The sequence below is a fragment of the Lutra lutra genome, chromosome 4, assembly GCF_902655055.1.
Source record: "Lutra lutra chromosome 4, mLutLut1.2, whole genome shotgun sequence".
Taxonomy (NCBI): Eukaryota; Metazoa; Chordata; class Mammalia; order Carnivora; family Mustelidae; genus Lutra; species Lutra lutra.
The window spans coordinates 90650046-90671988 of NC_062281.1; the positions used below are offsets into that span (position 1 = coordinate 90650046).

Genomic DNA, 21943 nt, shown 5'->3' on the forward strand with positions numbered 1-21943 from the left:
GGCAAATCTTTTCTTACTGGGGTGGCTGTTTTCTAACTGGTTATGCAGACATATCGAAGTTAATAATTATGTTTACACTGCTAACACAACTTATTCGGACATAAAACAATTTGTAAACAGCTTGTACTCTTCAGCAATCTCCTACAGACCAGCTCTGATTTTATTATTGTTTCTAAATGAGATATTAACTACCGTCGAAGCTCTCCACTGTCCCCACAGACAACAAAGTAGAAATATCTAAGTAGAGACTGCCAGAGCACCTGGTTTCCTGAAGACACAGGAGACTAAGGTGGGAATGGAATGCATTTGTGGCAGATACAATAAGAAAATCATAGAAAACAATCAGAAATTAACAGGGTTAATTAAACGGCGGTTGAGAACACTTTAGTCACCATAGGAAAGCTAAGTATTTTGGAAAGGCTTGGCACATGCCGTTACTTAAGCTTTGCCTACTGCCAATCTGGCATTTCTCTGACGGAGACTGGCTCTTCAGCCTCTCGGGATTCCCAGAGCGCCTTGCGCGTCTCTTGGCGGGAAAACGCCTGGAGGTCACAAGGCTGCTGCCGCGCCTGTGAGGGCGACGGTTGAGGGGAGACGCCTGCGCATCCCACAGAGCGCGTGCTGCGTGGTGCAGGTTTCGTGGTCGCTGGTGCCAGTCCTCAGACGTTCCGTAACGTATATGTTTGTTTGCTTGTTTGTTTTCTTTCGTGTTTGTTTTTGTTTTTTGCTTTTTAATCTCTTTTTCTGAAACCGCCCAACTACTTTTAAGTTCCTTAAAGTCTTAATGGTGAAACATGGCGCGGGGGGTGGGGTGGGGGGTGGAATGTAGACCTACTTACTCCTCACAAGAGGTTCTTGAGACGAAGTTAACTCTGGCGTCTCGTCCAGGTTTCGTCAGAATCAGTTAAAACAGTAAATTGTCTCTTCTGGGACCTCTTCCAGTTGAATTTTCTGATTAAGAAAAGTGAAACTGGGGACCAAAAAAAATGAAATTTAGTGAAAACATCAGTCGTAATTGAGAAATCAGAATCAGCCAAAATCTGGAATATTTTCTGTTCCTCTTTTGCGGTTGTTCCACAGAGTAGGACAGTATGTTATTATACTGAGAGCCATGCTGAAGTTCAGTAAAGGATCTTTACCTGATTCGGTCCTTTTGAAACTACAAATATAAAACAAAAATTTCAGGATTTTTTTTTTTCCATTTTCTTTCTTTTTTTTTTTTAAAGACTTTTTTTGGTATTATTATTCATTTGAGAGAAATAGCGCAGGAGAGAGCACACAGGAGAGCGGAGAGTGGAGAGCGGGAGCAGAGAAGGGAGGAGGGGGAAGGAGAAGGGAGCAGGGAGCTAGAGGAAAGAGGGGCTCCTCAAGATCCTGACCGGAGCCTGAGTTGAAGACAGTTGAAGACAAGACAGTTAACGGACTGAGCTACCCAGGCGTCCCCACCGTTGTTTGTTTTATTTTTGTTTTTTGTTTTTTTTAGGTATACATATATGAAAGATCTTTATTATAAGGAATTAGTCACACAATTAAAAGGCCCAAGATCTGCAGTTATCAAACTGGAGACCCAAGAAAGAGTTAAAGTTTCAATTTAAGTCCAAAGGCGGGAAAAGACAGATGTCCCAGCATAGCAGACAGGCAGGAGGAGTTCCTTCTTACTCAAGCTTTGTGTTTCATTCAGGTCTTCAGTGAGGCCTGTTAACCCTAGGGAGGGCAATCTGCTTTGCTCAGTCCTGCGACTCAAATGTTGATCTCATCCACAACACCCTCACAGACACCCAGAACAAAACACTTAAGATTACTTTAAAGAGTTTGGCAAGGGTGGTTTTCATTACTTAATACCTACCTAACTGTAACCATGTAGTCAATGCTTGAATACATTGATTTGTTTAGGTAAAATTTATTTACATGAAATTATTCACATAAAAAATCTGACTTTACATGTAATAAGCTAGAATGTTAGGGATAAAAATAAAATCTGAAGTTAAAGCTTTTATTTGTGTCATAAGGTTGAATTAAAGAAAAAACTTTATCCGAAGATGGCCACTGCACAATTGCAAAGAACTTCCATGGTATGATTTCGTATACTTTAATATATGTTAATTTAGCTAATTTTATTGTTTATTGAAGTCTCAATTATTTTTATATTCTAAAGTTAGAATCAACTGTTTGAGGGTTTAATGAGATCAGGAAATTCTCTATTTTAAGAACTGAAGATATTTACTAAACTCTTTATAGAGTCAATGGAGAATTATAGTAGATATTTGATGCAGTGAATTAAATAATTGGTTCATATTCAATTTAGTTAAGGTGAATAAATGCTATTGTCTTGCTTTGATGAAATTATCATTCTTAGCAGTCCATTCCTACAATTGATCTTAGCCAAAAGGCCAAGAAGCGATTTAGCAGTCCATTCCTAGGAAATGAACGTACATGCTTCACAAAGATAAAATTCTCATCGTTGCACAGTTCTTGTGTTATAGTTAACCTAGTTGGCAACTAAAGAGAAAAGAAGTGTTATCTATCATGTGCTTGCAGCCGACTGCAGGAGGATTTTTGACATGATTTTTAACTACTTTTTGCATTTTACCTTTAAGCGGCAACCCTGGAATTACCGTCACATCTTAGAAGCCACCCTGACTTTCTGGGCTTTACTAACCACTATGGCTAGGATTTTTTTTTTTTTAATTGTTAGAATTCTTTGGGAAAGTATCATGCTTATGCAAAATTAGATCTACTCAAAGTTCAGGAAGATGTTATTTTTAATAAATCTAAATGATATGTTTAAATTTTCCTTGAATTTAGAGTGCATTGGTGTTTCCCAATAAGATATCAACAGAGCAACAGTCTTTAGTGTTAGTGAAGAGGCTCCTAGCAGTTTCAGTATCCTGTATCACATATTTGAGAGGAATATTTCCTGAATGTGCTTATGGAACAAGATACCTAGATGGTAATGTCATGTTTATATTTTGTTTCCATTTTTTAGATGTAATGTTTATTTTAAAACTTTCTTCGAATGTGCCTGGGTGGCTCAGTGGGTTAAAGTGTCCGACTCTTGATTTCAGCTCAGGTTTCAATCTCAGGGTCATGAGTTCAAGCCTGTGTTGTGTTCCCTGCTAGGTGTGGGAACCTATTTTTAAAAACCATGCATACACAAAACTCTTTCTTTAAATGTGTTTTTATTTTGACTTGCTTTAAAACTGTAATATTTTTGACCCAGCAATTGTACTACTAGGTATCTACCCCAAAGATACAAATGTAGTGATCCAAAGGGGCACCTGAACCCCAGTGTTTATAGCAGAAATATCCTCAATAACCACTATGGAAAGAGCCCCAAAGTCCCTTGACAGATAAATGATATGTTTAAATTTTCCTTGAATTTAGAGTGCATTGGTGTTTCCAATAAGATATCACAGAGCAACAGTCTTTACACACACACACACAGTAGAAACTACTCAGCCATCAAAAAATGAAATCTTAAAAAAAATGAAATCTTGCCATTTGCAACAGCATGGATGGAACTAGAGGGTATTATGTGAAGTGAAATAAGTCAATCAGAAAAAGACAATTTCATATGAACTCATTCATGTGGAATTTAAAAAACAAAATGAGGGTCGCCTGGGTGGCTCAATGGGTTAAAGCCTCTGCCTTCAGCTCAGGTCATGATCCCAGGGTCCTGGGATCAAGCCCCGTATCAGGCTCTCTGCTCAGCTCGAGCCTGCTTCCCCCTCTCTCTGTCTCTGCCTGCCTCTCTGCCTACTTGTGATCTCTGTCAAATAAATAAACAAAATATTTTTTAAAAAATGAGATCAAAGGGGAAGAGAGGGAAAAATAAGACAAAATCAGAGAGGGAAACAAAACATAAGACTCTTAAATAGGAAACAAACTGAGGGTTGCTGAGGTTGTTGGGGAGTGGGGTAACTGGGTGATGGACATTGAGGAGAGCACACTGTGATGTAATGAGCACTGGGTATTATATGAGACTGATTAATCACTGAACTCTACCTCTGAAACTAATAATATTTATGTTAATAAACTTTAAATAAAGTAAGAAAAAATAATAGATAAAACGAATTTTTACTTAGAGATTTTCTAATAATAGCTTTATTAAGATATGATTCACATACCTGACAATTCATGCATTTAAAGTGCACAGTTGAATGATTTTTAGTGTATTCAAATTGGTGTGCAATCATTACCTCAGTCAATTTTAGAACATTTCATTAACCCATAAGGTAACTCCATAACCAACTAAATGGCTCTCCACTTCCCCTACCTCCCCAGTCCTAGGCATCCACCAATCTCTCTATCTCTATGAATTTGCCTATTTTGGATATTTCATGTAAATGGAATCATACAATATGTAGTCCTTTGTGATCAGCTTCTCTCACCTAATGTTTTTAAGGTTATTGATATGGTAACATGAATTAGTACTTCATTCTCTTTTATTGCTGAATAATATTCCATTATATGGATATACCACATTTCATTTATTCATTCATCAGTTGAAGAACCTTGGTTTCAGTTGTTTCCACTTTTTGGCTATTTATATTTTTTCTTTTTCTTTTCTTTTCTTTCTTTCTTTTTTTTTTTTTTTTTAATTTGAGAGAGAGCACCCACGAGCAGGAGCGGGGAGGGGCATAGGGAGAGAATCTCAAGCAGACTCCACACTGAGCTTGGGGCCAGACATGGAGCTCGATTTCACAACCTTGAGATCATGACCTGAGCCAAAATCAGAGTCAGACGCTGAACCAGCTGAGCCACCCAGTAATTTTGGCTATTATAAATAATGTCACATTCATGTACAAGTTTTTGTGTGGGTTAAGTGGTTTTTAAAAAGTATATTCAAGGGGTGCCTGGGTGGTGCGGTCGGTTCAGCATCCAACTCTTAAGTCTCAGTTCAGGTCTGGTATCAGGGTCATGAGATTGTTCCCACTAGGGGCTTAGCAATCAGCAGAGTTTGCTTGAATTTCTCTCCCTCTGCCCCTCCCCCTGTACACTCGCTCTCTCTCTCACTGAAATAAATCTTTTTTAAGTATATTTAATACCTTTGGACGCACTTAATCATAATATTTTTTCCTCAGTTTCTCAAATTTAATTTTATCTGACATTACTCTTATAAAGATGAATAGGTAGATAAAAGTATACTATTATTAATAGCTTTGTACAGTGGTAGTTAGTATATGTTGTGTTATTTTAAGGAAGTAAAAATAATATAGTCTATTTATACTACAGTAATCATTCATTACCCAGGGCATAGTATGTACCTAATTCTGAGTGCTAACTATGTGCTGGGCAATATGTGAAGTGCTATGTTATGTATTATATCTTGTTAATTCATATTATAGGCCTATGAGTTAGACATTATCCCTATTTTTCAGATAAGGAACCTGAGACAGAAATCTCAAGTACTTTCCATTGTATTACCTGTTGCTTTCCTGCAGGTCTCTATCTCTGGTAGCTAAATTCTTGGTCTTTTGCCAGTTAAATTCTTGGTCTTTTGCAAGTATTTAATTGGGATAAGGGCCTGCAAATACTAAGACTCTTGGATAATGATGGTGTGAAAGCATTATATCTGACTTTAAATATTTTATAACTTTTAAGAATTTTTTTTCTACCCATTAACATGTATCCTAGTCATTATGGTGTCATTTTATAATAAGGAAAAAAATATTCTTTGTTTCCATAAAACGTTTCTTCTTTTAAATTATATTAATATCAATCATCTGGAAGTTCATTGCTATTTAATAATATAATATACCTGTAATACACAGCTGAAGAAAATAATCTTCAGTTAAATTTCTAGTTGTTTACTAATCTTAAGCAACTCTATATTTATATAATTTTGGTGTTTAGATCTTTGTGTCAAAATTCTGAGAGAAGATAAAAACTGTCCAGGATCTACACAGTTAGTGAAGTGGTAAGTAAAAGAATACCTAATGATATTAAATTATTTTTTTTCTTAAATCACATTCTTTTTTTATACCTTGGTTACCTTTCAGTGTTTAACCTAATTTTAGTAATTCCCTTTTCAATATTAGATGCCATTTTTGCAGGTCTTTGGATTTTTGCCTTAAAATTTTCCTTTATTTTATGCTCCATGTGAACAGAATTCATTTTCCTATTAGTGTTCCCAAGTAGCTGTCAGATATTTTACCTCCTATCCCGAACCATCCTCTATCAACATTTTATATTTCTGCCACTATTTGTTTTGTTTTATTATTTTAAGCTGGTTAATAAGAAGGGAACTTTAGGGAGACCAGCTGGCTCAGTCATTAGAACATGTGGCTCTTGATCTCAGGGTTGTAACTTTGAGTCCCACACTGGGTGTAGAGATTGCTTAAAAGAAAAAATCTTATTAAAAAAAGAATAACAAGAAAATTTATGTTAGTAATGAGATAACATGGAAACGTATTAAAAGAATTAAAAGAATTCTTTTCTGGAAGTGCATTCAGTCTAAAAATGAATCCTTTGTTATTTTTTAGGATGCTAGGATGCTATGATGCTTTGCAAAAAAAATACGTAAGTCAGCATCTCCTTATCTTTCCTCCTACAGTTTATACTCCACAAATATAACAGCAGTTACCGCAAAGTAAAACTTTAATTTAAACTAACTTGTGTATAGGACAGTCCAAATTACTCAAAAGTTTGAACATTTGAACATTTTAAAGACTAATATTCAACTCATTTTAAACCAATAGAGTTAATACTTAACAAATTTGCCAAGCCAGTTTTAATTGTTAACATGTATTTGTTTTAGTAATGCATATTAGCTTACAAAAACTTAATGAATTAAAATAATTCATTTATTAGTTTCACATGCCCCCTACAATTTTGTTTATACTAATAATTTAATAAATTATTTCTTCGTGAGAGTTCAAAAATAAATTTCTGTGTAATCTAGGTTAAATTGTCACAAATTCTGAATAAGGAAATTCCAATTAAAAAGTGTTTGCTGTAGACTATTAGCATGTTTATATCAGCACATATAAAAAAGTCAAGCTCTAAACAAAATTGTAAAAAAGAAAATTTTATCCCTGGTCACTAACCTCCCTTATTAAAGCATTAAATATTTAATACTAATTAAATATTGAGTGACTGCTGTGTGCTAGACACATATTCCAGGTGGTCAATGAGCCAAAGAGGATCTCTTCTGTAGTGGGAAAACAGTCAATAAACAAGTAATTCAGATAATTTCCAATTGTGTTAAAGGCCAATAAAATATTGAAGGAAAGTGTGTTGCAGGTGGAGAGGTGGGGTAACTTTAAATAGGGTGGTCCTGAGTAGGTGACATTTAAGCTGAAACTTGAATGAGAAGAAACCAGCCAGGCATTGACTTTGGGAGAGAATATTCCTGACAGAACACGAATACAAAGAGTTGAAGGGGGAGTTGAGAGAGTTCAAGGAACAAAGAGGAACAGTGTGAATGGGAATAGAATGCAATGAGTAGTAAGGGAGGGAGAATAGTTTTAGAGGACCCTGAGGAGATAGGCAGGGCCAGAGCATTCAAAAGTGTGTATAGGTAAGGAGTTTGGATTTTAAGTTCAAATAAAAAACATTTGAAAGTTTCAAATAGAAATGTAACATCATTTGATTTATATTTTAAATTAAAAATCACTCCAGCTGCTGTTAAGGCAATATAGAGTGGAAGGAGAATAAGATTGGAATCAAGGAGAATGGTGCTTAATCTGTTAATGTGGTACTGGTGAAAAATCACCAGTGCTTAGACTAGCATGGCAGAGAAGGAAAGAAATGAAAAGTTTCAGGATATATTTGGCAGTAGAACTGATTAGACTTGATAGATTGGTTGTAAAGTGTAAGGAAAAGATCCAAATCAAGGATGACTCAGATTTTTGGCAGATTAGTTGAGTGGATTATTTCCTGTGATTTTCTATTGAATGGTCTCCAAAGCCTCTTCCCTTTATCAAAGGAGCAGAGTCCTGGGGCACCTGGGTGGCTCAGTGGGTTAAAGCCTCTGCCTTCAGCTCAAGTTGTGATCTCGGGTCCTGGGATTGAGCCCCACATTTGGCTCTCTGCTCAGCAGGGAGTCTACTGCCCCTAACACACTGCCTGCCTCTCTGCCTACTTGTGATCTCTGTCAAATAAATAAATAAAATCTTTAAAAAAAAAAAAAAAAGGAGCAGAATCCTGAACTCTGCTTTCTCTTTTCAAGATCAGTTCTTACATTGTAAGGGTTTGATGTTATTTCACAATATATATTTTCCTTGTAACTGGCAGAAATGCATGTATTTTCTTATGTCAGTGACATGAATGTCAACCTTCAGTAAGTCAACTAGAAATAGATATTTGGGGGAATAAGGAAGGACGTCCAAGGTTTTGCTTTATATAAATCATATTTTCTGCAAGATTATTTCTTAGTAGGAATAAATGTTGAAATAGGACAAAGAATTCTTGTGATTCATCAAGAAAAAATATTTCATAGAGTAAAAGTAAGATTTTTGTTCTTTTATTTCAGCTAAGGATGGTTGTTCTAGCTGTAAGTATTTTTAAATTGTATGTTCTTAAAGACTGTCCTTGCTTATTTAAATAACACTAAAACCAGCAATTGATGTGTCACTTTATTCAAACAAATGATCTATTTATTGGAAAAAAGTAACAAATTAATATTTTGGGCGGTCATTTTGTATTTTGTTTTGCTGAATCCATTTAATAGTTTAGTCTAAATATCCAATTTAGTTCTCCTTGAATACTTAGACTTATATAACTCAATTGTAAATTATTTTTAAATAGGTATACACCAATCCAGAAGACCCTCAGGTAGGTATGCTTAAGTTAGTAAAGAAACATAATATCTCTAATATCTAAAAATAACATAAATTACAATAATATCTTATGCTTTTATTTTTTCCTTTTAATTTTTTTATCTTGTGCTTTTAATGATATTCACTCTCACATGTATTTTCACATTTGAACCTCATAAAGTCTTTTTTGAGGTAAGACAATATTTGTATTGTTATCTTTAAACAGATTAATATGCTTGCTACCAGAGAGATTGGGTGACTGATCCTGGGCCATAAATCCAAAACTCCTTAGAAATAACCTAAGTCTCCTAACTTATGCTTTTATGTAACATTCTTTTTATAAAATTATGAAAGGGGTTGAGTTTGACAAAAATGAGATACTTATCCTTGAACTTTGAATATTCATCCAATCTTGTCACATCCACTTGTTCATCTGACAATTAAAGAAGGGATTGCTACCATTATCATCTTCACTTTATAGGTAAGGAAACCTAGATACAAGGTTTCTTGCGTAAGGTCACAGTGGCAGAACCAGAATTTGGACCTAAGAAGGCCAGCCCATGATCTTGGTGCTTTAAAACATTGCACTATCGTTATTATAATATATTCATTCAGTCATGGAGAAGCAGATTTTTTTAAGAGAGAGAGAGCTGATTCCCCTTCCTGTGAGAGCACTGATATGTAAAGAAAGCATGTGTGTCCATGGTGACAAAGAAAATCTCAAGAGCTGTGAATTAGTTGATTGTTCAGAAGCTAACTAATTGTTCAGAAAATATTCTTTTAGTTTCAGATGTTTTATATAGTTCAACATTTTTTCTTACAAGAGCAGTTTGCTGATTCACTAATATTTATTGATTGTTTGGTGTGCCAGGCACTTTTATTAAGGGCTCTATATAAATTATCCTATTTGCTAAAAATTCGCAACCACCAATGACATAGGTACTATTTTCAGGCCCTATTATTAGCTGGGGAAACTAAAACCTAGAAGGCTTAAATAACTTGCTTCTGGTTACATATAGCAAGGATCTTAAGTCCTGTGCTTAAAGCCATTCTGCTTGAGTAAGAGATAATACTGCCCCTCTTACCTGCCTCCTAAGGAGTTCCTTCCCTCTGGGATATATAATATACATTGCAATTAGTGGCAGAATATATATCTCTCTTGAGACTGAAGCCCCAAATCCCAAATCATGGAAATTTACTATTAGGACTTGAAAGTTTCAGTTGACCATTAAGGATTAACATTGCAGAAAAAAACTATTAAACCAACGTTAAGAGTCATACATAAGCTGTATTTAGCTACTTGGCCACCAGCACTGTATATCAAATACATAACTGTAATGTTTTCTATTTAAGACAATTTCAGAATGTTATCAATTTAAATTCAAGTACACTAGTAATGGACCAATCATGGACTTCATAAGGTATTTTATCATTTCCTTTTTGTAATACAGATTACCACTTATTTATATTAATACTATATTGCTAAATTTCAAGATTAATTCTGAAACTTCTCAAACATCCTCAATTAACCATTGAGGTGTGGCTGTACAAAGTATCTTTTGAGCAGCTGCAAGCCCAGATTGTGTGGCTAATTATATACTATTTTAATTGTGAAACAGAGCCAAAGAGTAAGAAAGCTATTGTATGCTTGAGTGATTAGAAATGTAATTAAAGTCCTTCACTCATTTCCTTTAAACATCTGATATAAAATGCATATTAATGTAAATAAAATTATTAGTTTATAACATTATTAATAATGATATTAGTGATGTTAAAGTTTAATAATAGTGACATTAAAACACACTTTATGGTGACTTTCAACTTAAAAACTTAATGATATAATAGGAATAAGAATCTCAAATAGTATGATGTAAAGTTGTTATTAGAAGCCATGGGTGTCATAAAAGAAGTTAATGTGTGATTCTCTTATAGTAAAAACCAAAACAGTGAATCTAGTATGTCATCTGCTGACACCAAGAAAGCAAGTATTCTCCTGATTCGCAAGATTTATATTCTAATGCAAAATCTGGGACCTTTACCTAATGATGTTTGTTTGACCATGAAACTTTTCTACTACGATGAAGGTACCACTTATAATACATTCTGTTGTTACATATATGTTTTATTATTGAAACAATTAGTTTCCATCCTAAATGATTTTCTTTTTCTTTTTTTAAAGGTTTTATTTATTTATTTGACAGAGCGAGATCACAAGTAAGCAGAGAGGCAGGCAGAGAGAGAGAGAGAGGAGGAAGCAGGCTCCCCACTGAGCAGAGAACCCGATGCGGGGCCCAGGACCCTGAGATCATGACCTGAGCCGAAGGCAGAGGCTTTAGCCCACTGAGCCACCCAGGCGCCCCCCTAAATGATTTTCTTAAAGATTTTTATTTATTTATTTGACAGAGAGAGAGAGAGATCACAAGTAGGCAGAGAGAGAGGGGAAGTAGGCTCCCTGCCGAGCAGAGAGCCCAATGTGGGACTCGATCCCAGGACCCAGAGATCATGACCTACTGAGCCACCCAGGTGCCCCCATCCTAAATTATTTTAAGCACCTCAATCTGTAATATAATTTTTGAAATTATAAAAATTTCATTTAATATCAGCATTTGAAAAAGAAAGATTCAGAAGTGCCTGGGCGACTTAGTTAATCCTGCCTTTGGCTCAGGTCATGATCTCGGGGTCCTGGGATTGAGCCTCACATTGGGCTTTCTGCTGAGCGAGAAGTCTGCTTCTCCCTTTCCCTCTGTGCCCTTCCATTTGTGTGCTCTCTCTCTCTCTCGCTCGCTCTCTCCAATAAATAAATAAAATCTTAAAAAAAGAAAGATTTGGAAAATTAGACTTCCGAATATGCACAAACTTTTCCAGTGATATGAACATATCCATGTGAGGTACAACCTCACTTATAATTAAAGAAATGGAACAATTGAGATGCCACTTTTCAACTTACCAGAGCAGTAAAATTTGTAAACCAGTTATTGGCAAGGGTGTGGAAGAAAGCAGGCACTTTTATAATTCTTTTTTTTTTAATGTATTTATTTGACAAAGAGAGATCATAAGCAGGCAGGCAGAGAGAGAGAGAGAGGAGGAAGCAGGCTCCCCTCTGAGCAGGGAGCCCGATGCGGGACTCGATCCCAGGACCCTGAGATCATGACCTGAGCTGAAGGCAGAGGCTTTAACCCACTGAGCCACCCAGGCACTCCCACTTTTATAATTCTTGAGAGAATGTATATAGGTGCAACAATTTTATTTTTTTTTATTTATTTTTTTTTAATTTATTTGACAGAGAAAGATCACAAGCAGGCAGAGAGGCAGGCAGAGAGAGAGGAGGAAGCAGGCTCCCCGCCGAGCAGAGAGCCCGATGCGGGGCTCGATCCCAGGACTCTGAGATCATGACCTGAGCCGAAGGCAACGGCTTAACCCACTGAGCCACCCAGGCGCCCCAGGTGCAACAATTTTAGAGGACAATTTAGCAGTATCAAAATTTCAGATGCATGTTTTCTTTAATCCAGAAAATCAAAAGTATCTTGGGAATATACTTAACACAAACATGCAATGTTATATGTTATAAGGATACCATGCAACTTATTAAAAAGAATGCGCTCCTAATTTATCCAAGGAATATTAAAAATGGATTAAAAGGAAAGGTTAAAAACAGCTAGGTAAGTATAGGGCACATAGATGGGTAAGTCAGTTAAACCTCAGACTCTTGATTTTGGCTCAAGTCATGATCTCAAGAGTTGTGAGATAGAGCCCCCACTTGGGCTTCGCACTCAGCACCAGTCAGCTTGTCCCTCTTCCTCTGCTTCTCCCCATCCTCAAACCCTCTCCCCGGCACACATGCACGCCCACACACATGCTCTCTCTCTCTCTCAGATAAATAAAATCTTTTAAAAAAAAAACAGCTAGGTATTGAACAGTATGATCTTATTTGTGTTTTGTTAAGGATTATACATATATCTGAAATATCTATTTTACATGTGTAGTGTCTTCTAAAAGAACAAAGCAACAACAATAATGACAACTAACATTTATTGACTACTTACATTGTGCCAATTCTGGTCTGAGGATTTAACACACTTTAACTCATTTAATACCCTACCCAATGGGGTAGGTACTATTATTATCCCCATTTCATAGATGAGAAAACCAAATCAAGGACAGTAGATAACTTATTCAAGGTCAATAGTCAGTCAAGTGAAAAAAAAGGTTGCCTTTTATACTATTTGAAATGTTTTCAATCTGTATTATTATTATATATTATATATTATTATTATGTATATATATTATAATATATATATTATATATATTATATATTATATATTATATATTATTATTATTATGTTCTCTTCAATTTCATGAACATCACAGCTTATACTTACTTTTCGCAGTTACACCCCCAGACTACCAACCTCCTGGTTTTAAGGATGGTGATTGTGAAGGAGTGATATTTGAAGGAGAGCCTATGTACTTAAATGTGGGAGAAGTCCCAACACCTTTTCACACCTTCAAAGTAAAAGTAACTACTGAAAAAGAACGAATGGAAAATATTGATTCAGCTATATTATCACCAAAACAATTAAAAACACCACTTCAAAAAATTCTCATGGACAAAGATGATATAGAAGATGAACAGGAGCATTATATAAGTGTCAGTACATTTTAAAGTTATAAAGTATAATAGTAACAAATGTTTGACTCAATTCTGAAGACTAATAGTTCTCAGTGATATTTGTATAAATACTGTATTATAATCATAAATTCAAGGTAGGTAGGGACCTTAAAGAAGGTATCAGCTTTTCATTTAAAAAATTTTTCCCTTGGTGCAAACACTATTCTCAGAAGTTTAAAAGCACAACTATTCTGAATGAAGCAGGGAAAGGTACTGGAGGCCCAGACTCTCATCACCTCAGCTACCCTTGTAGTGAACTCTGAGGAAACTCTTTGGTCTTGAGCATAACTTGAACCACTGAACTACTCTAATTGCCTAACTAATGTTGAAATCCTTTCTACCAATACCCCTATTAGGTGCTCATTTTAGACCTGTGCTTGAACTTTCTTGGGGACTGCAAAGTCACTGTCCTGAAGCAGCCTGGAAGTTCCCAGAAGGCAGGAAAATTGTGTTTCTTCTTTGTAATCCTCCTGTGCCTACCACATAAGTGTACAGTGTGCATTCTCAATATTGGCTAAATGAATGGATGAATAAAAATATTAAAAAAGTCTTTTTTTTAGTTTTAATTACTCAATCCCAGGAAATCTTTCACATTAACATGATTGTTTCTTAATCTAATCTTTGTTGTTGTTCTGTTACCTCATTTTATTCTAAATTATAATCTCAGTACTTATGTATAGAGTTTTCTTTTTTAATTCAGGCTCTGACACATCCTAACAAATAGAAAATTCAGTTTTGAACCAGTTTAGTCAAAGAAGAAGTCTTCTCAAAACCTAAATCCCAGTGATGGTTTATAAACAAGTATAGCTGGAATTTATGTAGCATTCTTTAAATATTTAAAGCTTGTTGATGTATGTCACAAAGAGAAAAATAATTATAAAGTAGACATTAAACTTGTTACTATTTCTACCATACTATGACTGATCTTATTCTTTACTAACTCCCTGAAGAGGGTTGGGGCATTTTTTATTCAAGTGTGTGATAACATCTGTAGAAAAATTCTGGAGATATAGAAGTAGTAGTTGTATGAACTTGTCTAATTCATTGCCCTCAAACAATAGTAAAAACTAAGGGTTCTTAGAACCATTATGTATTTTTTGAGAAAATTGTATATTTGTCCCTAAAATGACCCTGCAACATAAAGTAGTGGTTTATACTTTGTCTGGATAAATATGGCACCTTTTTTTTAGTAATTATAGGACTTTATTTCTACCAAGTGTAAGACAGTTGTAGTGGTGTGTTATATTCATGTAAAACACATTTGTTCATAAATACTTCTACCCAGTTGTTTTAATTGCTTTTTGGAATGAGTCCATTTTTTTTTTCATGTAATTATGTAGGATGATTTTGACCTTGAGACTAAAATGGAAGAGCAGAAAAAAAAACCCAGATCTTCTGAACTTGGAGGTAAGAAATTAATGAAAATGTAGATTGATTCACTTCCAATTCAATTTTATACCATTTTAACTCTTTTTTTTTTTTAACAGAACCAAATTTAGTGTGTGAGGAAGATGAAATTATGAGGTCTAAAGCAAGTCTAGATCTTTCAATTTCTCATTCTCAGGTACAAATTTGGTAATTCCACTCACTTTTAGCTTTTTTTCAGAAGAATATGTTTATTCAGTCAATTTTCAGGTTTCCTTATTATATTCAAGGTCTTTTAGAAGAAAATTAGGTCTTAAGAATGCTTTTTAACAAAATTTGAAAAATATATGCTGAGCCATCTGGATGGCTCAGTCATTAGTTGTCTGCCTAATACTCAGGTCATGGTCCCAGGGTCCTGGGATCCAGCCCTAGTAGGGTTCCCTGCTCGGCGGGGTGCCTGTTTCTCCCTCTCCCGTTCCCCCGCTGTATTCCCCTGCTCTCTTGCTATCTCTGTCAAATAAATAAATAAAATCTTTAAAAAAAAAAGTATATGTTGGAAAGTTTTAAGTATATTACTGTCAGTTTATTTAGTAATAAACCTAAATACTGTTCATAAAATTTCAGAATTTCAGAGCTAGGTAGAATCTTAAGTAATTATTCCACCACCTTTTGTATTTACAAATGGAGTATATAATACTTTTTGTTGCCTGGAGCAGACATGATTAATTTTGTTTTCCATAGACAATAAAATCTTGATATAACATTTAGATAAAAAGAACTTGAAAATAATGGGACTGATTATTGTCTATGTTCCTCTGCACTTCCCCTTTCTCCAGTGGGAGTGAGCTTAAGTTCTTATCTCTTAGAAGAGTAGTGTAGTGCCTGATGATCATTTGGGATTTTTTTCAGTTCAGTGAATGATCAATCATATACAGTATCAGTTTCACTATCTTTGCCTTTGCACTTTTTGTGACAGTAAGAACTACTTAAAATTAATGGTTTTCATTAACATAATAAGACCCTAGGTTTTAAGTTCCTGAATTTTGGAGCCCCATTATTATGTTATAGAAAGTTTTTATTATGTGATTTTGTGTTATTATTTTCTAGGTTGAACAGTTAGTCTGTAAAACATCCGAACTTGATGTGTCTGAAAGCAAAACAAGAAGTGGAAAAATCTTTCAGAATAAAATGGTAAGTGTACCTTTAGATTTTTTTTTTCCACTCTAACCTTATAACTTTTTCCCACATGTGAGTTTATTTTGCGTCTTAACCCTTCCTTTATAGACGAATATTTGGTAAGTACCTATTATGTGTCAGGTACTTTACTAGGTGCTGGAGATATAACATGAATAACACATAGTTCCTACTCTTAGCTCAAAGTTTAGTAATTGGAGGTCAACAAACAATGATAGGGGGGCATGACAGCAGTTTGAATAGGCTACATGGAACAAAGGAAAGAATGGTGAATTTTACTGAAAGTACATAAAAGAGGAGAATTCAGGAAAGGCTTTGAGAAATGACACCATCATCCAGATTCCAAGGAGATTGCCTAGAATGCCAAAATATTCTCATGTTTTATCTTGTAAATATAAATTGTCTTGTTAATAAGACATTAAAAATTAATGTTTTGTATATATTTTGCATAAAATGAATCTCATGTTTTTAAGCAAACAACCCACTGGTTTATGTTAGTTTCCTATTTTTGCTAAATGGAAATTTGTATTTTATTTTAGACTTTTAAGTTACTCAAACTTTCCAAGATGAAGAAAAAGCATTCTGTAAAATATTATATCTAAATTTAGGAAACAAACAGCACACTCTAAGAATGGTATAGTGACATTTCTTTCCAACTCCTCATTCAGTGACATCATGTTGGTAGCTTGAAATTGGACATGATGAGAATATTCACAGCGTGGAAGTCAGCAAATGCATCAACAGAGGATTTGTTACTCCTAGAGAACTGGTTGTTAAACATTTACCAGCACACTATTCATTATAGTGCCATTTTTCAGTGTTTTTTTTTCCCCAGTCTTTTTTTTTAAAGTTTTTATTTATTATTTTCAGTAATCTCTACTCCCAATTGAACTCATGACCCCAAGATCAAGAGTCATATGCTCTTCCAACTGAGTCGGGAGGTCCCCTTTTTCTACATTCTCCATAGGAAGTTTGAACTGGTAGAAGGCAGTATTCAAACTAGTATGCTGATGAGAGCAAGAGATAAAAGAATTTCAAAAATTAGTACAGCTAGCAGCAAAATGGCCTTGTAGGCAGCTTCTATTTAGGATGAGTATCCTTTCTAGGATATGGGGAGAAAAGCAAGAATTAAAAAAAAATCATTAGGAAGGATTTTTCTTGTAATAAGACATTAAGATACTTTGGGGACGTAAATTAATTTCTGAAATTGCCTATGTTTTTGGATATGAACTCTCTGCCACAGTACTCCTGATTTTGAGAATCATGGCTGAATGGTTGTTAGGAAATGGCAAGAAGTGAAAATATTTAATAGTATGTACACTAAGAAAGTTATTGAAAAGTACATTTTTGACATAAAAAAATAAGCATGTCCTTTTAGAGAATAGTAATAGACAGCTAATAATGTGTCATCATCCAATATTCATTTTTAAAATTGCATAGATAGCATTATTAACAATAGCCAAAAGGTGGAAGAAACCTAAATATCCATCAATAAACAAATGGATAAACAAATGTAGTATATTTATACCATGGAATATTATTCAGCCACAGAAGGAATGAAGTACTAATGTATGCTTCAGCATGGATAAACCTTGAAAACATGCTAAATGAAAGAAATCAGTCACAAAAGTCTACATATTATATGATCCTACTTATCTGAAAGTCCAGAATAGGGATTTCTATAGAGAGAGAGAAAGTCTTAGAGCTAGTGGGAGAAGGAGGGAATAGGAAGTAATAAATTCAAAGAACCCAGGTATCTTCTCTTAGTAGGAAATAATTACACTAGGTATAATTTTAAAAAGAAAGAAGAGAATGAAGGAAGAAACAAATCAACCAGCCTCAGGTTTCTTTTTGGAGTGATGAAAGTATTCTAAAATGGACTACAATGATGGTTGCACAACTCTGATACTTAAAATTATTGAACTGTAAACTTTTAAATAAATGAATTGTATGGCATCTGAATTATATCTCAGGAAAACCTTTTTTAAAAACTGCATATAGTTGCCTATAGTTTAAAAAAATCAAGTGTTGGTTGTTCTTTGAGAAATAACCAATTAGTAATTATTCCGTCTTTATGGAGGCTAATGGAAATCAACCAGTAAAATCTTCTAAAGAAAATCGGAAGAGAAGTCAACTTGAACGTGGGAGAACAGTAAGTCTTATGATAATATACAGGTTGAATAAAATGGCAAGTATCAGACCATCATTACTATAGATTAAGTTTATTTATTTATTTATTTATTTATTTTTAATGTATTTCTTTAGAGAGGGAGAGGGATGAGAAGAGAGAGAGAAAAAATCTAAAGCAGGCTCCATTCCCAGCACAGAGCCTGACTCAATTTCACAACCTTGAGCTCTGACGTGAGCCAAAGTCAAGAGTTGGAATGCTTAATGGACTGAGCCACCCAAGCACCCCTAGATTAAATTTTAAATGATAAATGTGATAATATCCCTGGATATTACCTCAAAGTACTGATATCCAAATCTTGTTTATGTGTAATTGTTTCTAAAAAATGAGGTGATTTTAAAATAAGATGTGTGAGGTTTATTAGTTTTTTCTATGTAAATATTTACTGATCTATGAATGATTTGAAGAAGTTGGAGGAATTTATAAAAAAAATTAAAATCAGTATGTCCAGAAAAATATGAATAGAATGAGAAAATGAGAGTATAAGACTATTTAGGCCATTTTATTTACATAGAGCTAAAATTGGGCCACAAATTTGATCTCAGCTTCTGAGAGAACAAAAGTGAAGTATAAATAAGTTACCAAATCAACTTGTTCCATAAAAAATAGCATCTTCTCTTAGTACCTTAGGAAGAGAAAGAAAAATTTTCTTTTTAAAAAAATTTTTTTAAATCTTTTTTTCTTTTTTAAGATTTTTTATTTGACAGACAGAGATCACAAGCAGGCAGAGAGAAGGGGGAAGCAGGCTCCCTAGGGGCAGAGCAGAGAGCCCAATGCGGGCTGGATCCTAGGACCCTGGGATCACGACCTGAGCCAAAGGCAGAGGCTTTAACCCACTGAGCCACCCAGGCACCCCAAAAGAAAAATTTTCTTGACCTACATTTTTTTAACAGTTGTTTCATATTTGGGACCTTATTTTACCAAATCAGATCTTGTATTTGTCATTTCTGAGATAAATATTTATATATATATATATTTTTAAGATTTTATTTATTTATTTGACTGAGAGAGAGACAGCGAGAGAGGGAACACAAGCAGAGGGAGTGAAAGAGGGAGAATCAGGCTTCCTGCCTAGGAGGGAGCCCGATGCAGGACTCAATCCTAGGACCCTGGGATCACGACTGGAGCCTAAGGCAGATGCCTAATGACTGAGCCACCTGGTGCCCCAGATATTTATATTTTCAACTAGAATTTTTAGTATTATTAGTAGGTTAACATTTAGGCAACTGAATAAGACTGCTTTAAAAAAAAACCAAACTTTAAAGGGGTATTCTCAAAAATATAGTTAATATTTTTTCAATTTACATAACTCAAAAAGGGAATGAAATAACCTGACACTTCATTAATTTATTGTCTTCCCAGTGTATTAAGCTTTGATTTTTTTTTTTAGCAAAATCATCCAATTTGTATCATTAGTGAGTTTTTTTTTTGGTGGTTTTTTTTTTTTTTTTTTTTTTTTTTTTTTTTTTTTTCAGAAAAATCAAAGTTGAGTTACTCAGGAATACTATTAGGGGCACACCTGGGTGGCTTGGTCATCAAGCATCTGCCTTCAGCTCAGGTCATGATCCCAGGGTCCTGTGATCAAGTCCCACATCAGGCTCCCTGCTGGGCAGGGGAATCTGCTTCTCCTTCTCCCACTCCCCCTGCTTGTGTTCCCTCTGTCACTGTACCTCTCTAATAAATTAATAAGATCTTAAAAAAGAAAAAAAATGGGGCGCCTGGGTGGCTCAGTGGGTTAAGCCTCTGCCTTCTGCTCAGGTCATGATCTCAGGATTCTGGGATCGAGTCCCTGCTCATCAGGGAGCCAGCTTCCTCCTCTCTCTCTCTCTGCCTGCCTCTCTGCCTACTTGTGATCTCTGTCTGTCAAATAAATAAAGTCTTTAAAAAAAAAAAAAGGAATACTTTAACGAAGTTTAAGTCAGACACTGCTAAGTACCAGGGTTACAAAAAGAATAATATGTGATTTAAATCTTACATGGTGCCAAGGTACAATATTTCATTATCTGTAGCTCGTTTTAAAATCTTTTTTCCTTCTTATCACCCCATAATATTTTACTATTTTGAGGACATAATGTTAGATCTATGTTTTTGACTTCTCCAACAACCCGGATAAAGACCTTACACTTTATAAGTATATACTTACAGCAGCCATCAGAAGATACATCAGTAATAAAATTTACCCTACTTTTTAAAGAACGCAGGTATTCTATCTTAGTAGGAAATAGTAATACTATATATAATTTTAAAAAGAAAGGGAAGGATGGAACAAACAAACCTCAGAGACATGAAAAAAATCTGAAAATAAAGACATGTAAGCTGAAAAGTATCCTTAGTAGTTGTTTTCTTTTGACAGGTCCTTCATCACTTTGATTCTTCTAGTCAAGAGTCAGTGCCAAAAAGAAGAAAGTTTAGTGAACCAAAGGAGCATATATAAAAATTAATTTTTTCTTCTGCATGTTTGTGAAGTTCTCAACATTTCAACTACTGGACAATGTATTACTATTTTAACGTGTGTTTGCCATGTGAAAATTTATACATTGTGTTAAGCAGTTAGTACAAAAATAAATTTTTAGCTGTCATATTGTGATCCTTAATCTTATCTGAGACAGTGCAAGAGAACTTTTGGATAAAACCAAAAATACCAGTGTCATAACTGATTTGCTCATTATCTACTCAATATTGATCTATCTTCCATTTTGGTAGATACTTCCTTTAAACATATATTAACCTTTAAGGTACTCTAGAGCCAATTTTAAAAACAAATAATGTTCATTTTGTTGTTAAATTTTGGTAGGAATTTACTTTTTACTTATGTTAAAACTGTAACACTTAACTGGTTATTTGTCCCTGTGTCATTAAAACAATGTGCTTTGGTGCTTTGATAGAGTGTACTAACATGGTAATATATAACATACCATTAAAAATTGGTTATTTTTTTTATCTTTTTTTTTTTTTGCTTCAAGGCAAAATGAGGACTGATTTTTAAGGTCTGGCATTTTGGGCAGCATAAATAAAATATTCTTCAGCATATAGACTCTTTCATGTCTTCTAATTTTTATTTAATTAGCAGAAAATATTTGGTTACTATTTTGAGATCATTTTGGTAAATAATACTTTACAAGAGTTGAGCACACTTCCCAGAACCTTTGAGTGGTAGTGTGAAAGACTGTGCGTTTAGGGAGAAACCTGAGACCTGGTTTCAGCTTTGATCGTTTCCTTTGCCTTAAAAAAGAAAGACTTAAAACTTGGTCTGTTTGCTTCTTGCAGTTTAGCAGCCGCATTATAAAACATAGATTATCCATAGGTTTGCCACTGAGAAGGGCTAATAGAGAAAGTTGGTGTGTATGTAATGGTAGAAATGTACTTAACCTGTTTAATGTAAACCAAATAAACGTCCACAAACTGACCCAGATCAGGTTTTTCTGGAACAGGAAAGTTGAGGACAAGCTAATTTTCGAAAACAACCAATTTTAAATGTTTGTTTGTCCTTAGCTTTCTTGGATCCTAGCACATCTCACCTAATTGTCCTAGCATACGCTGGTACAGTTAACACACCTGCTACAGAGACTGACCAACAAAAACCTTTGTAGATCGGCAGCTTGCGCTAGCTCACTGAACGCTTTGATTGGCCGGTTCAATGGGGGTGGGGAGCGCAGCTCCCTTTCCTCTCTTCTACGAAGGTTACTTCATTGGATTGACCAGCTGTCAGGTTGACCCAAACCTGCCTCCTTTTGGTGGTGTTTGTCGGGATCGCAACACAATAGC

The 21943-nt window shown here is 34.8% G+C and overlaps 1 protein-coding gene across 1 annotated transcript; it reads left to right on the top strand.

Moving 5' to 3' along the window:
- Window positions 1-21899, top strand: HORMAD1 (HORMA domain containing 1). The gene is made up of 15 exons (XM_047724005.1): window positions 1-670; window positions 2010-2072; window positions 2806-2950; window positions 5857-5920; window positions 6486-6522; window positions 8477-8497; window positions 8752-8778; window positions 10116-10183; window positions 10695-10846; window positions 13151-13410; window positions 14772-14838; window positions 14919-14995; window positions 15904-15987; window positions 18071-18142; window positions 20532-21899. The coding sequence occupies exons 2-15, from the start codon at window positions 2040-2042 to the stop codon at window positions 20610-20612; spliced, it is 1188 nt and encodes a 395-aa protein (XP_047579961.1). The 5' UTR covers window positions 1-670; window positions 2010-2039; the 3' UTR covers window positions 20613-21899.
- Window positions 21900-21943: the final 44 nt, after the last annotated feature.